Source organism: Cricetulus griseus, chromosome 5, assembly GCF_003668045.3.
Source record: "Cricetulus griseus strain 17A/GY chromosome 5, alternate assembly CriGri-PICRH-1.0, whole genome shotgun sequence".
NCBI lineage: Eukaryota > Metazoa > Chordata > Mammalia > Rodentia > Cricetidae > Cricetulus > Cricetulus griseus.
The window spans coordinates 50,174,029-50,191,225 of NC_048598.1; the positions used below are offsets into that span (position 1 = coordinate 50,174,029).

Sequence of the window (17,197 nt, forward strand, 5' to 3'; positions counted from 1 at the left end):
TGAATGGGATTCTGCACAATAGGGTATCCACTCCGCCCACATCTCACCACCAGTGCATCAACAGGGGTTTGCTTCAATTTAGTTGGACTCTATTCTCCTTTTCTTTCTTTCCTTCCTTTCTTTTAACTAAAACATCATTAGGTATTAGAGTTGAAAAACAGAATATAAGAAATCAGAACTGACCCCTGGTTTGGCAAAATACTCACCCCAAAAACAAGAGTATTTATCCTTCTTCCTTGTTGTTGAGAGACTATATGGACAGCTACCTGGTGGCAATACTCTCTCTAGAAGGCTATCTCCAAAGCAAGGCAGGGCGTAAGATGGTTTCTACTCATCCCCATGGGTGCCTACAAATGGTTTCAAATGAGCCATTTCTACGCCAGCTTTTAAGGGCTGTTCATCTGCCAGTAAAACCAGCTATGTTTGAAATCCCATTACCTTGTTAGTGTTTAACAACTGAAACACAAATCTTACCAATGGTCTTACAGTTAGCGTTTGTTGCAAGAAATCACTAGGCATATATATATATATATATATATATATATATATATATATATGTTTAAAAATTAAATACCTTAGTGAAGAAGAATAAATCAGCTATCCTTCGAGAAGAACGGACAGTGGGAATAGCAATTAGGAGCAACAGACTGGCTCCCCCCACCCCCACCCCGGCATCAGCACCAGCGCTGAGCTCTGACAAATTCCAAAGCAATGCCACATAAAAACCAGGGGGTGGTGGTGGGGGAAGCACCATTTCCTCTCCTAAGATTCTTGAGAGAAAATATGTACTTATGTACAGAGGTTCCAAAACCTGGGCAAAGGAAAAATATTCTTTCCATGATTCTATATAGTCTAGAAATGGCAATATTCATTAACTAGATTTACTAAATGGAAAAATTAAATACATTTTGTCTTTGTTTTAAGATTTTATAATACTTAATTGTGGTAAATGAGTTTGAAGAGTAAGATTATAACATTAAAATGTCAACTTTAAAATTTTTCAAAGTATGTATAATATATGTTTACATAAATACAGTAATTTTTACAACATACTGGGTATTGCTCTGAAGATTTAAATTTCTTAAGTGAACTTCTAGAGAGTTACTGAAAGGATTGACTGTCTCTTAGCTGAGTAGTGTTCTTGAACAATTTATGACAGCTTAAATGCTTCAGTGTTTGGCACTCCAAATTACCGTCTCGGGAATGCTGCACACAATTTCCACTAGAGGGCACGCTTGTAATCCAGAACCCACTTGTGTTTTGGAAACAATTTTCACTATAACCAAATCTGAAATGTTTGAAAGTAATACTGTTCTAGTGGAGAAAATAACATTTTTTTTCTAATTAACAATATGGTACCTGCACATTTCACCAGAAAATCAACTATAGAATAAATTAGGCTAACTCCAATGTGAAGAGCTCTACTTTGGAATGCACACTGCAATAACGTGTTTTTATTTAGACAATATGGTCATGTCCACTTATTTCAAAAAAGTTTTATCATTTGAAGTTTCTTAAAAGATTTCCCTATTATTTCAATCTAGCAATTGAGCTTAATAGTATCTTCAACATTGAGCCAAAACAAACATGAAATTAAAAATAGTTGCTTCTCATGGTCTGTTAGAGTTATTTGTCAGAAGCTACATCCATAAAAACTTGCCAACCTGTCTGCCTAAACATGACCTGAACCAGGACAACGACAATAGGCATGACAAAGAGGTCGGGAAAACCATGAGGGCTCAGCTCCACACAAAGAACTCTAGGCAACTAAAGAATGCTGAGTGGAAGACATAGGTTTCTCCAGGGAAAAGCACACCAACTGCTTATCAGTACCAAGTGGTCAGCCCTGAAAACACGAGTAATATGATTATGAGTAATATTATACAGACTGAGTAGGTTGTATTTAGGAGAATACACACTCTCTCTCTCTCTCTCTCTCTCTCTCTCTCTCTCTCTCTCTCTCTCTCTCACACACACACACACACACACACACACACACACAGTAGCAACAATGAATGAAAAAAGAGAGCAAATTTGAGGAAACATGGTAGGGATATGTGGGAAGGTTTGAAGGGAGGGGAGGGAAGAGGGAAATAATATACTTATAATTTCCAACTACAAGAATAATAAAGTTATGTCTTAGGTAAAACTTGTACAAAACTAAGTATTCTGAATACTTATCGCCATGTCCCTCCCCCAACTCACACCATCACAGCTGCTTTTCTTGCCTTGCTAGTAACATCCCTTTTTTCTTGGGAATAAGAAAGTGGCTACTTCCCTCTATCTAACTCTCTTACTTTTTTAGAAAGACAGAATCTTGCTATGTAATTTAGGCTGGCTTTGAGCTTGCGACTTTCCTGCTGTGTGTCACTACCAGTGGCAACTATAATACCTTTTTACGCTTCCTGTGTTAGCTGAACAGGAAGTGCTACCATTCATTACAATTATATTTTACTTCAGAGCCCACCGAGTTCTTATAAAGAAAACTCTGTCATTAATATATTACCATGTATTACACACAACTTCATATGTATACCTTGTTTTGTTTATCTTATGAGCTACATAATTTAGGAGCATCTAAGTTTTTGTATTTTAAGTTGCACTTAAATGAATTATTTCTATAGTGTGTAAAATATACACTTTACTACACTCTGAAAGTATACAGCTCAAAGTATAAACTATACAGTTCAAAGTATAAACTATACAGTTCAAAGTATAAACTATCTAATTATCATATTCATTACTGCCTAACATGATGAGATTTCTTTGACATTCCCATACATACAACTGTGGCTATGAAATGATTTGCTTACAGTCTCTGTGAACTGAAAATGTATTTGTGTATATACATGTGTCCATCTTTAGAGCACATTTTTAAAAGATAAGTGTACTACTTATCAATTATAAATTTGTCAAAGCTATTCGAATCTGTTATAAATGGTTTGTAAAATGTAAACATTTAACTTATAGAGAAACACAGAAACACCAAAATTTCATTTTAATTGAGCATAATGAGTAGAGAAAAAAAATCTTACAATATTTTAGAATGAACTACCCTCACCACTTATTTAAGAAAGAACTGTTCTTGCTTCAAACTACTATTCCATATAGAAATATGTCCACCAGTTTCATAGAGTGTGGTAGTAACAGGAGAGTAGACATCGTTCCATTCGTACGCACTGCACTTACTGACTCCATTCCTAGTTAAGTATTTATCGTAAGCACATTGTGTGACCACCACCACTGTGACACCACACTGTGTGACACCACACCTCAGAGGAAAGGCCAGTTTTTCCAGCAAAGATTTATATAAACAATCTAGATGGCAGAAAGGGAGAAACTCCAGTGGATTCGGCATTTGTACCAGGCATGAAACAGTTAAAAGTGTTATGTGTGCCAAGGTTTTAATCAGGCTTAGCAACAAAAAGCTTCTTCAGTCCTCCACAAGATTTTGTCACAGGGAAATGCCTTGCTTAGGGCCATCCATCTGTTAACAGTGACTCGTGGTATGGCTATGTTCTTATGTTCGTTCACTAGTATAGTTGTTAGCTGTGTGTGTGTGTGTGTGTGTGTGTGTGTGTGATTGTTGGACTCAGCAAAGAAAGGTTAATACTGTTTAAAGTGGAGCCTGGCTCAGGTTTATAGACTGAAATGTATTATTGAAAGGGATTTCTCTCTTATTCTTAAAATTTTTCTAATACATTATAGACTATTTCATGTGACAGAATTAATGGTCTGATAGTGTTCACTAACTCTTCGGGATTCGGTTTATATAAAATTGACAAAAGAAGGTAAGTACATAGGATTAAAACTGCTCTGCACCATGACCAGTAGCAGTATTCTCACTGGACCAAACTGGCCAATTTTCAATAAATCTGAGAAGGATGCTTTCCCTGGAGTCCTGTTAGGCTAGGGCGGCTGTTAGAACTGTCATCGCCACACAAAAGGGAAAGGGCTGGGTTTTACAAATGTGAAGCCTAATTGGGAGATCTTCATGGCTGTACCCTTGACATTTATTTAAGCCTCATCAACAAAACAGAAAATAGCCATACTAATTAGCAGACCAGCACACAAATTACTATTTGTTGGGGGTGGATTATGGATTCACAGTCTATTCCAAAGACAAGCAAAGTAATGGGACAGAGATATCTATCTAAATTTTTCTCCACAGCATCCAGATTATAAACTTTGCTTAAGTTAAATAAAGATACATTCTTGGAATCCAAATGATCACACTTCATTACATATTCTGAAAAATAAAGAAAACAAGTCTTTCATGGGCAAGTCTTGCTGGAAACTGGGAAAGCTACATTCTTTCCACACCTGGGTCCATGTCTGATAATTCAATGGACTCAGAATGGGATGAGACAAGACCATTCAGAGTCATTTCTTAATGTAGCTGACAACAAAACAAACACCACCTTACAAAGTTATTGACAAGAGACTTATTCATAAAAGAAGATGCGTATTGCTTCTCAAGTCATATGCTAAAGTCGCAGTCAGCACCCCATTTAGAATGAAGATGAATACCTGCTGCTTTTGTGGCGACTATATTGTTAAGTGACTAGGGCAGGAATTTCACAAGAGAAGAAAGTCAAATAGGGCCATTGTTAAAAAGGACCTGGCACTCAGGACACATGTGTACATGTGAACAGCTACCAATTATAGAGTACCTATTATACTTTTCTTATTAATGAAGATGTTTTATTCACATTATCTATAATTCCTACAGAATCCTGGGAAAATGATGTGCAATAATATTAATTAAAAATGCAGAAAGCAAGACAAAGGTTATTTACTAAATGTCAAAATCAAGTTCCTTTTTCAAATCAAGTTCAGTCTAGCTCTGTACCAATTTCTCTATCAGATACACTGGGGAAGGATCACAGTTAATGGCAATGTATGGTACATTGGGAAATTGCCAAGTGTAGGTCTAATCTACTCTATGCACCACACAAAGTTACCTGTGAAGGTGACAGATATGTTAACTGCTTTAAATGTAATGATTTTGTCATGTATATGAAAACATGTTGCATATCTTAAGCATATACAATTTAAAAATCCATTTCTAGAAATTAAAATACGACATGCAATAACAGAAATTAGTAAGTTATAATAGAAATGTTACATCCTGCTATAAAAGGCTAAATTTAATATTAAGAAATGAGGAGTTCTCATATTTGGGAAAACATTCTTGTGATTAAAATGTTTCTAACTTAAGGCATCCTATTGAAATCAAAGATTTGCTTTTTTCCCATAAAAACCCAAACTGTTTTCTATGGTAAATATTTACATACTCAACACTGATTTAAAATGCTACAGCTTGCGAGCAGTCAAGAAGCAAGCACACAGGAGAGCTGGCTTGTTCACATGGAAGTGATTTACTTAGAGGCAGCACGGGCAGCTCTCTCCACAAGTGATGACTTCATTCATAGACATGTTTGGGTCACAACCAGAATTTGGTAATAACATCCAGAAACTAATAATAGTGTATGAAAAATAAGCTTAATAAAAGGAAAAAGAGAAAAATGCATCAAAAATGGTACCATGAGTTCAGAATATCTCCGTGTTTCCTTTTGTATATGGCTGGTACCTAGGAAAGGTCCTGGACACAGACCTTCTTCATAAAGCCCTAGAGCTTTGGTCTGCCTTACCAGCCTCTTCATTCCCTGAAGAGAGCTGAGGCTTAATGTTCCTACCCAAACCGTGTTAAAGCCACAGCTCCCATCCCCATGTCTTGCTGTCTTGTCCTTCCTTCTGCCACGTGATGAAGTAGCACCAAGGTCTTTATGAAACACGAGTGTTGGCTCTGCAGCCTTCAGACATTTAAGAAATACCTTTCTGTTCGTTACAGTTACTTAAGCTCAAGAATTTGGTTACAGTAGTACTGCACTGGCTGAATCACAGACACACAACAGCACTTTAAGACTATGAACGCGTCACGATGCTGTGATGATTAATCCTGACTGTTTGATGGGCTTTGAAATCATCACTGAATGTGTGTGAGTCACTTTCTAGATTAACTGGGTTAATTGGAAGTGGGGGCAGTACCACTCCACAGTCTGGGGTCCCAAACTGAATCAAAAGGAAGAAGCATTCATTCACTTCACTCATTTCCTGACTGTGGATGCAATGTGACCAGCTGCCTTAAACCCCACAGCCCCCCCCCCCCCGTCCTCCCATTCAGTCTATAACCTCAACCCATGAATGAACAAAAATGAACCCTCCCTTCCTTAAACTGATTTGGTCAGGTGTTTTGTCCTAAAATGAGAAAAGTAACTAATAATAAATTGGTACAGGTAGCTGTGTCATTGCTGTGATAAACCTAAATATGTGGTTCATAGATCTTTGGATTTACAGGAAACATGTGGAACTTTGGGTAGAAACACCCTGGAAGGCTGGAAGCAGAGACTAACAGGCCATTCTGGTTAGACATGGGAAGACAGGAGTGCTCACAAAAATGTGGCCATGGAGGATTAGCTCGAAAATTTTCAGAGATAATCAAGGACTCTGATGGGGTTTGGGCTAGCATCTATTCATGTGGTAATGACATCAAGAGTATGACTGCACTCTGCCTGTTCCCTGACAACTTGAGTGAGAGTGAACACAGAAGAAATGCACTAATCTGGGTAGTGGAGGAAATGCCAAGGCAGGACAACATTCAGGCTGTGGGCTGCTTTCTTCTCTCGTCTAGTTCTCAGTGTGAGAGAGCAAGAAGTGGAGTTGAACAAGATGGAATATGTACAGTGTGGTAAGAAAAAGAGCGTCAGCAAGTTCCACCTTACAGAGGAGGCAGGTTCAAAGACGGCTGAGACGATACAGATATTGGTGACCTGAAGAGAGACCTGGACTCTACACTGGGACAATGAAAGCGTTTTGAGGGCAAGACCTAACCTATCACAGACTCCTTGTGAAAATGCAAGTCTATTTGAAAGTAGAGACTGAATTGAGGACGTCACTGAAGGGGTTCTGTGCTCTAAAGGAACTACCTAGGGGTGTATTTTCCCAGGGTCAGCAGCACACACTGCTGAGACCACTGTGGTTCAAGAAAGCCAGGCTCCACACACAGCTGCCAGCTGAACTTGGCAGCTTGGTTCACTCTGTGCTGGTTTTGCAGCTATAAAAGATGAAGGAATAAGGGTGTCAGGATAGTCTTACACTAAAATTCTAGAGAGCTGATGAAGAGAGGCAGTGTGTGGCATGGTTGCAGTCCCTGTAAAGATATCCTAAGGAGCCACTTAATGAAACTAAGAAAGTATAAATTGCAATGGGGACTCCAGGATTTTGAAGATGCCAAGAGCCTGAGAAATTCGCTGAAGAAATTTGAAGGTCAGTACTGCAGCTGGTCCAGTACTACATGTATTCTGGTTGCAAAGCTAGAGGGAAGGGGCTATTCCAGTCTTTACCCAGATGATTCTATCATGAGCCCAGAGGCAGGGCATTAAGCTGCAGGATTTAGTGTTTGCATACTAGGTTTCTGCCTTGCTTTGGCCAGGTCATTACTAGTCCATTGTTCTTCCTTTATGAAATGGGGATTGTGTTTTCTGTGCCATTGTATATTGGAAGTACATTAGTTAAGAGATTGCTCTGAGAAGGACCAGTGAAGAGCACAGAGGTCCAGACCAGGCTGGTGAAACCCACAGAAACAGCTGACCTGAACATCCGGGACCTCTTGCTCCCCAGTCTGATAGCTGGAATAGCAGCATGGGACTGATCCAGACCCCAGGAACATGGGTTTCTGTGAGGAAACTTCAGAAACCTATGGGACCTCCTGTAGAAGCCCAGAATTTATCCCTAGCATAGGTGTGGACTTTGGGAGCCCAGTCCATATAGAGGAATACTCCCTGAGCCAAGACACACGGGGGTAGGGGAGGATGGGTGGGAGAAGGGAACTGGGATTGTCATGTAAAACAATCCTGTTTCTAATTCAAATAAAAAAAAGTTGGAAAAAAAAAAAAGAGATTGCTCTGAGTCTAAGGTGAGAGTTGGACTTTGGAGTTTTATATGGCGTGGGGTTGCTAAAGACTATATGGACTTTTGAGGCTGTCCTGAATGCATTTTGGATTATGGGATAGCCATGAGCCTATGGGGACAAAAGGTGGAAGGTTATGGTTTTAAAGTGCCATGGTTAGACGTCAAGATGACATAATCTGGAGTTGAAATGGTTCATCTTGATTTTCCCATTGATGATACTTAGAATATCATGGAAATAACTTCTGGACATATCTGTGGGGATTTTTGTTGTTGTTGTTGTTAGCTGTTCTAGAACGGTGAGTAATGCCAAGCAATGGGCTATGATCCCAGACCAAACTAGAAAGGAAAAACAAAGTTGAGTAGCAGTGCTCTGTTGTGAGATAGTTACACTGCATAAAGGTGTATTGCTGTGATTGGCGTAATCAGAAACTGAGTGGCCAATAGGAGGTATAGGCGGGACTACCAGGCAGAGAGAAAAAGGAGGAGGAATCTAGAGATGTCAGGAAACATGGAGAGAAAGCAGGAGGTGCAAGATGAAAGAAATGTAAAAAGCCACATGGCAAAATGTAGTTTAGTAAAAACAGGTTCATTTAAGTAATAAGAGCAAGTGGGACAAGCCTAAGTGAAGGCCAAGCTTTCATAATTAATGGGAAGTCTCTGTGTCGTTATTTGTGAGCTATTGGCCCAAAGAAAAATCAGACTACAGAATTCTTTTCATTCTGTTTTCCTGCAGTGGATGGAATGTGACCAACTGCCTCAAACACCTGCCATCCATATTTTCCTGTCACAGTGGACTGTACCCTCAAATTGTGAGCCAAATAAACCCTTCCTTCCTTACGGTGCAGGTCCCTTTCTGCCTTTTGAGTCACAGATCAATGTTATGACCATCCTGGCTGTGAACCTTGGCACTGTCATAAAGGAAGCTTTGTTAAGTGCTCTGGATTCGACTCTACAGCTGATTTCTAAAGGGCCCTAATCACTGCAATTTGATATGCAATGTTCAATTGGTTAAAACCCTCGGACGCCTATTCTAAAAACAAAATACGAGATTACATCGTGTTTTTCTAAACACTTTGCTCCATGGGACAATAGTCTTAGTAATATCAGCATTTGAATGGAAGTTTTAAATAAAAATAGCAAATAAAATATCTAAGTCTAGGAAGAAAAAAAAAAAACAGACATACAGTCCCCAAGTTAGGAATGGTTTAGTTTCATGACTTAAGTCATGAAACTTAAGTCATGAAATTTAAGAAAAGCAATACATTTTAAGTAAAAATGATCTTTTAACTTTAGAACTTTTCCTAGCTGGTGATAATGATGCAGTGCTCTTCCATGGTCCTGAGCAGTGCAGGGACTCAGAGCTTCGTATCACGCATGCTATCACATAGGTGAACTACAGCGTACAGTGTTGCTAGGTATGATGTTCAATAAGTTCAATACATTTTCAGTTACAATACCAACAATTTCTGATGGCTCCATCAGGAGGTACTCCATCTTAAGCTGAGGATCATCTGTATAGTAACTCATCCTTGGATTTCCACACATTGATTTAATGACTGGATGTCTGGATTTCATTTTATGTTTGCAGTAAAGGGAATCTCTTAATGCTGTTCCTTGTCACATTGTTCATAATCACAGACTTAACCATCTTTCAGACTGACTGGACTATGACCTCTTTGAAGACATAATAAAACACAAGTTAGGTATCCCTTATGCAAAAGGCTTGGGAACAGTGGTGTTTCATATTTTGGATCTTTTGGATGCAACAATATCTATACATATATACGGAGATATCTTGTAGACATGAATTGTCCTAACACCAAATTCCTTAGGTAGCTTACACACAGAATCCAATGGTAAATTTAGTTAATATTTCAGTAATAAGCTTATGCTTTGAATGTGACCTGGTATATGAGATTATGTGAAGGGCATTCCAATTCTGTATTAAGATGGAAATTTCATATTAGGTAAAGCTCATTCTCCATTGATAGACTAGAGTCCATTGTTCTCCCCTTGATCAATAATTCTAATTTTCTTACAAGAGAAATATTAATGGTCCAAGATACTCCTAAAGAATTTATTAAAATACATAACCTGAAACGGGGCATGAAGGGCAAGCATCCTTACCTGGGAAAGTTTATGCTTCTCTGGGTTTCCTCCCTTTTCATTGTGTAATGTGTAAACTGGTGTATATTGTACCAAACCAGAACAGGTCCCATAATCTTCCTCATTGTCCTACACATGAAGAAAAGTAGAATTATTTTATAATAATCTACTTTATAACTAAAGATATTTTATTAATAAAGTATCTGTTAAACATGAAAAGAAAAAAATAACACTTTAGCTATAATTTTTAAGAATCTTCCAAGGAAGAAACACTTTTCTATGGTGTGATTTAAAAATTTAAAAATAATCCACACTTAAACTAGTTGAAATAAAATTTATAAAGATAAGTGTTCACCATTACGACAATGAAAGATTTTAAGTAGTTTGTTTTCTTCAAAAGTAAAAATTCAAAACACAATTTTTAATAAAATTGCAAAGATATAATATATAATCAAACCAAACACACAAATACAGATGTATAAACATTTGTATGATACCTTCAATACTCATAGGTTCAAAATCCAATTATCATATGTGATATTTTATAAATTAGGAACATTCTTCAATGTAGTACTACCAGTAACACTGGAATGAAACTATAAAACCAAAGGGTGGCATTTCTTGACTAATTCCATTCCAAAGATACTTTCTTAAAAATGGTCAGCTTGAAGCAAGATCTTCAATGATACTATAAAGGCAATCAATTTTTATGAAAATATACATCCTGTTAGAAGTATCTTTGAAGATCTCTACATTCTGTGATAAAATATGCAAATAATAAAGAGATTATTTAGTGGATGAATATAGAATAGCAGAGAGGTGCCAGATGGCTTTTTATAAAAAATACATTCTTGAACAAAGGGAAAAGCACATTTCAAAAGACATTAAAACATAAATCTCACACAGTTTGTAGAGTAGGGGCTGCAAAGTCACACAAAATCAGGGTGAAGTAAGAAGACTAAGAAGAAGACGCACCTTGTGTTTCAGCTTACTCTTTACCTCTCTTAGTCCCAGTCTGGCGTGACTCTTTGCCTAGAAAATAACAATAAGTGTATCTTGCTTCATATGCTTCTATTACAATTTCTCTCTATATATGTTATATGCTAGGTAAATATGTAAGCATTACTAACTATATTTCTAAGAAAAGAAACCAAATTATACCCCAAGTTACTATTTTATTAAGCCTAAATTGCTGGCTTAAACACACACACACACACACACACACACACACACACACACACACACACACACACACACACACACACAGAGGTTAACATCCATCCTGGAATCAATTGGGTAACTAATGCCCATCATTAATTTAAAATAGTCACCAACAAGAAACAGACAAAATGAACCACAGGATTAAGTTCTTTGGGCAAATCTTTAAGCATCAAGAAATTCAAGGAATTTTAGAAAGTGTTATTAAAGTGCTTTTTCAGATAGGTATTTACTAGAATGAGCATCTTAATGGTGTGGCTAGTTCACACAGATTTTCCAACAAAAATTAGAAGTCACTGAAAAATCTCACACTATCCTCATACATCTTTAGGATTTGTCCTCATGGTTGAGTATCTCCACTCTGGCTACAAATTGTGGGGTCCAATTTAAGGCAACTGGGACTTTGTTGCACTGGAGATTTTTACTCACAGTGTTTGTCATAAAAACCGAGAAAGGCTCCTGGCATTGGGGGTGCACACCTTTAATCCCAGCATTCAGGAGGCAGAGGCAGGAGGATCTCTGTGAGTTCCAGGCCAGCCTGGTCTACAGAGCAAGATCCAGGACAGGCTCCAAAGCAATACAGAGAAACCCTGTCTTGAAGAGAGAGAGAGAGAGAGAGAGAGAGAGAGAGAGAGAGAGAGAGAGAGGGAAGCCTCATTGATTTTGTTTCCTGGCTGTGTGCTGGCTGCTCAGATACACTGAATTGTTTGTTGCAAAATTCCAAGATTATGCCGCTATCCAGACACCTTATAAAAAAGGACAGTGACCAAGGAAGACTACATCTACATAGTCTAGATTAAATATGGGTTATATTTTCTTATGAAGTCTAACTCGTTCTCTTTTCTTTTCTTTTTTTTTTGTCTTTTGTTTTTTGTTTGTTTGGTTTTTTTTTGTTTTTTTTTTGTTTGTTTTTTTGTTTTTTGAGACAGGGTTTCTCTGTGTAGCTTTGGAGCCTATCCTGGCACTCACTCTGGAGACCAGGTAGCCTTGAACTCACAGAGACACACCTGCCTCTGCCTCCCAAGTGCTGGGATTAAAGGCGTGCACCACCAACGCCCAGCCTTTTTTTTTTTTTTTTTTTTTTTTTTTTTCGTTCTCTTTTCAAAGATGAAGGAGAAAACAGTGTTTGTAAAATACACTAGTGTTTTAAGCCTCACCAAAAGAGTAGCGTAAGTCTTATCTACAGACACACAGTCTGGATGTCAGCCCCAAAGCCCTTGCCCTCGTCCCCACTAACCTGTGCTGCCTCCTAAGCTGTTTTTAAGGGGAGTCAAAGCATGACTCTCAAGTTCCCCCTTAGCAAGTGTAAATCCCAGAAGACCAGTGACAAATAAGTACTCAAGCAATGCTCTGAAATGAATGCAACAATTATTTTTGTATTATTTAAAACAAACTGAAATACATAAGGGGACATTCTCAAAAGCCATTTAACACTAGTGTGTGTTAACACTCTGGGTTATGTGTTTCTGTTTTTATATTTGTTTAAATCGATAAAGACATTCTGTTCATTACTTTATTTGTAAAGCAACTGAACCAAAGGGTCCTATATTCATCCTATGTTGTGATAGGTTAAAGTATGTACTTATCGAGGAAAAATGCTTTTCTTCTTCTTATCTCTTAGAATTTGAGGCCAACATTGCTTTGATTATACTGTACTCTAGTTGGCTCAACTATTTCCTAACCTACCCATCATACTGTTTCCAGAGTGTCCTTATTATATAAAGTTGAATCTAATGTTGCTCTCTTCTTCCACAGTTTCACATTTATGCACCGGTTAATTCTAATGTCCACCTGGCAGATGGCAAAGTTTCCATCTACCTTGCAGCTTAGCCACACAAAGTTGTGTGTTTAAATAGTAAAATGACCTAACAAAAAAGATACTTAGACCACTGAGGCAGATCAATCATGCGCTTTCTCTGGTTGTACTTCTTTTTTTAAGATTGGTTGTTTTGTGGTCTGTTAGTTTTAATTATGGTTACTATATTCATGAAAAAGAACAAATTTGGTGATCTTGGAAAATTTCTCAGCCCGCTGTAGTATAGAAAACCTTGTAACAGTAAGAAAAAAAAATCATATTCACTTTAATAAAAGCATAGACAGACAGTGACAATTGGGCTGTGACACAACACCACTCACAGTGTGTCTCTTAACAGTACCTTTCATGTTTTTCACTCTAGCTCAAGGTAAGCCTGAGTCACAGTGGGCATCTTAGGGTTTCTATTGCTTTGTAAAACACCATGACCAAAAGCAACTTAGGGAGGAAAGGGTTTATTTCATCTTACAGCTTGTAGTTTATCAACCAGGGAAGTCAGGGAAGGAACTCAGGCAGGAACTGATACAGACGCCATGAAAGACTGCTTCTGGTTGGCTTGCTCTTCATGGCTTGTTCAGTCTGCTTTCTTATACCATCCAGAAATACCTACTCTGGGTAGTTAGAGTACACAATGGCCTGGGCCCTCATATATCAATCATCAATCAAGAAAATGTGTTCTAGGCTTGCCCACCGGCCAATCTGGGGTCGGGGATGTGTTTTCTCAACTGAGGTTCCTCTTCCCAAATGACTCTAGGTAGTGGGCAATCAAGTCATTTGTTTAATAAATAGCTAAAGTAAAAACATGTCTCCTAGTTTTGAAAAAATAGCCATTTATAGAGAAGCTAGGTAAACAAAAACTGTCATATCCATATAAGAGAGATAAGGAGATTTGTTTGTTGCAAGTTAATGTCAAAGAAGAAATTTCAACATACATTTCAAAGTATGGACATTCCAGAATGATCAGCTTTGGGTAAAAGTAAGACACAAAATGATTTATTCATGTTCTTCAAACCTCTTGATTCATATGATATGATCACAAGACAAATGAAGTATATTCTAAAAACCTGAACTTTCCAGAAATTACTTGAAGATATAGTCCTCCAAAGAGTAGAATTTTTAGCTTGTAAAGATATTACAGTCTTGCAGAGAAGGTTCAAAGCAAAACAATCTATGAATCAAGTGATCAGATTTTCCACAATTACATGCTGAACATGTTTGCTTTATTATTACTATTGAAAGTAGAGAGGAACATGTTGGGAAGAACGCATGTCACCCTAAAGACACTTATTTGGAGTTCACTCATCACGAGGGCCAGTGGTTGTTGCTGCTGCTACTTTTAAAGAATTCAGAGATTTGCTGGTAAGAAAGAAAGCTCACTGTGAGTTTGTTCTCAGAGGCTGTGCCATTGCATTGTGGGAAACACTCTTTCAGATCTATACTTACACCAGCATCCTGGGACAGTGGTGGATGCAAAGAGGCTTCCCAGCAAAGTTATAAGAAAACCAAAGAAAACTTAAAGGCTTCTCTTTCTAGGGCAAAACTCCTACTTCTTTACACTTCATGTTACTAGATTTTTAGACAATTCAGAACATCAGAATTGTTTTTGAAGCAACTCTATTATGTTTTTAGCCTCCCCCTATATTATGTAATTTTTAAAAGATTTATTTACAACACAAAAGGTGATTACGTTTATGCCACAATTTTAAGTCAAGATTACTAGTACTAAATGTTTATTGAAGCTTATTATTATGTGAATCATACAAGTATTTATCAAGAAAGCTTTTGAAGATAAATTTTTATAAAATCACAACAGTCCTGTAAGCTTTCAGAAACACAAAATTTGCATAACCATTAATTTTAAAAAGTCATTACTTTGTCCCTCATTGGGTTCATCATCTTGAGATCAACAATGTTCAGATGAGGAAAGTGGCGAAGCAAATCCTGCAGTTCATACAGGAGCTAGGGAAGGGCTAGCTAAGGAACTGTATCTTTTGGGGAGGGGGGGTGATTGACTAGGAAGAAAACTAGGTGAAGCATGGACCTGAACTAAGTTCCAGAGCTAAAGTGGCTTTATTATTAGTAAAGAATAAATAGATGTTCCCAGTAGTGGGAACAGCATGAGCAAGGACAGAACGTGAGAGCATAAATTTTTGAACTCAATCAAGAAGGAACAGCGGAGTGTTTTTAGAGATACGTTAACCTGTGAGGGATGAGAGACAATGCAACAGAACATAGGTGAGCTTGGCCTCCCTCTGTCTTAGTTGCTGCATTAAAGAATATGTTTCATTACTTGTTTATTGCTGCTATTGTCACAGTTATTCTCTAAGCCAAGAGGAATCTCTGAAGAAACATGGGAACTTAAAGCATCTTCTAGGAAACAGATGTTACCACACACTGTTCTGTTTATTTTCTCCTCAAGCAAATAAGGAACATTTCAAATATATTGTAGGAATTACTCCAATTTTCAAACTAGCATCTCATTGTGGACAGCTTCAAAATTTGCTAAACAATTTTGATAATAACTTTTAAATAAAACAAGGAAATACTTTTAGATTGTATAAAGGAATGACAAAATTTATTTAGTTCAACATGCACTCTATACATTTTGGTCAAGCATATTCTAAAATAGAAACCACAACTGTGGCAATCACTCAGAAGGTAAAGTGCTTGCCACACAGGGATGAAGGCCTGTGTTCAATCACAAGACCCAAGTAAAAGGCAGGACATGAGGCCTTGTGAGATTACAGTGTTGGGAAGGCAGACACTGACAGGCAAATTCACAAGGCTCCCTGACCAGACACCTGACCTAGCCCAAGGATGAGTTCCAGGCTCTTGTGGGAGACCTGTTTTAGGTTATAAAGCCACAAGTGGTCAAAACACAGAGAATAACTGATGGTGGAATGTTCAGCCCCACTGACAAATCTACAGCACAACTCCTATAGCCCAGGCTCATGGAATATCATGGAAATATTGTAAGGGTCAGAGGACTCGGACAGGATGTCTGCAAATAGTATCTTTTATATACAACAGGAAAGATGAGCATCCAGGAAAACTCAACAACACGGTTGCCTAAACAAGACCTAAAAAGAGACTACACCAATTGATGTGGAAAATTCTGACAGGGCTTGACTTGTACTAGCCATTAATAGCAGCTGAGAGTGAGAAAATCTGTCTTCTCCAAGAATGAGTTGCCTGATAGGTTAACCAACCCCAAGAGGTCATCCCTAAACACATGAGCAACACTAAATGAACTCATCAGGTTATATTTATAACTTACATACATACTAAACTCATGTACTTAAACAAACTTACATGCATATATATATATATATATGTAATAATTATAATTTAAAAATAGGAGGACATCAATTTGAGGGTGGAAGTGACACTAGAGGAACTAGATAGAAGAGATGGAGGAGAGCGATGTGAATACAGTAGTCATATGTGAAATTCTCTAAAAAAAATATAGTAAACAATTATAGACTAACCTTAAGAAAATTCCACTAAAAAAGAAAACAGAAGCACATAAAAGTGCTAGCGCCTACACATACACATGCATACACATATATGCACACACACAGGCATGCACACACATACACAAACTGGATCCTGATGACATAGAATTGAGACTAACACTTGTCTATGGGTATGTGCACACAGGAGCTTGGTCACCTTGATCACTGGCACATATGAGAACATCTTCCCTCAAATGGATAAACAGAAAACACTTTGAATTTACATGTCTACCTTCTAGACATAGGTGTAATTTTATCAGCAGAAGTCTGAAATTCAGAGAGGAAACTTACGAATTTGTACGCGGTCCGCACAGCAGGGGTTGCTTTGGTCACTGCTGTGTTGAACAATGCACCACCTTTCTGAAAGAAGAGAAGTGTTTTTAAAGATTTATGGGCAAACTGCTGAAAATGAAGCGTCGTCAGTAGTACAGAAAAATAATAGTAAGTGAAAGACTCATACAGTTATATCCAATGTTTTTAAGAGTTTATGTCTTCTACTAATTGAAAACAGGGTCTCAATATTCTACCCTGAGCCAGGCGTTAGTGGTGCATGCCTTTAATCCCAGCACTC

General features: G+C 37.8%; 1 protein-coding gene across 5 annotated transcripts in view; it reads right to left on the minus strand.

Moving 5' to 3' along the window:
• Positions 1–17,197, minus strand: part of Dennd1b (DENN domain containing 1B) — a 226,575-nt gene that overhangs the window by 34,618 nt on the left and 174,760 nt on the right. For all 5 annotated transcript variants that reach the window (XM_035444915.1, XM_035444914.1, XM_035444911.1 and 2 more), the window contains 3 exons: positions 16,918–16,986; positions 11,056–11,112; positions 10,102–10,209 (listed from right to left, as the gene is read on the minus strand). In XM_035444915.1, coding sequence (XP_035300806.1) covers positions 10,102–10,209; positions 11,056–11,112; positions 16,918–16,986 — 234 coding nt within the window. The remainder of the gene's footprint in view (positions 1–10,101; positions 10,210–11,055; positions 11,113–16,917; positions 16,987–17,197) is intronic.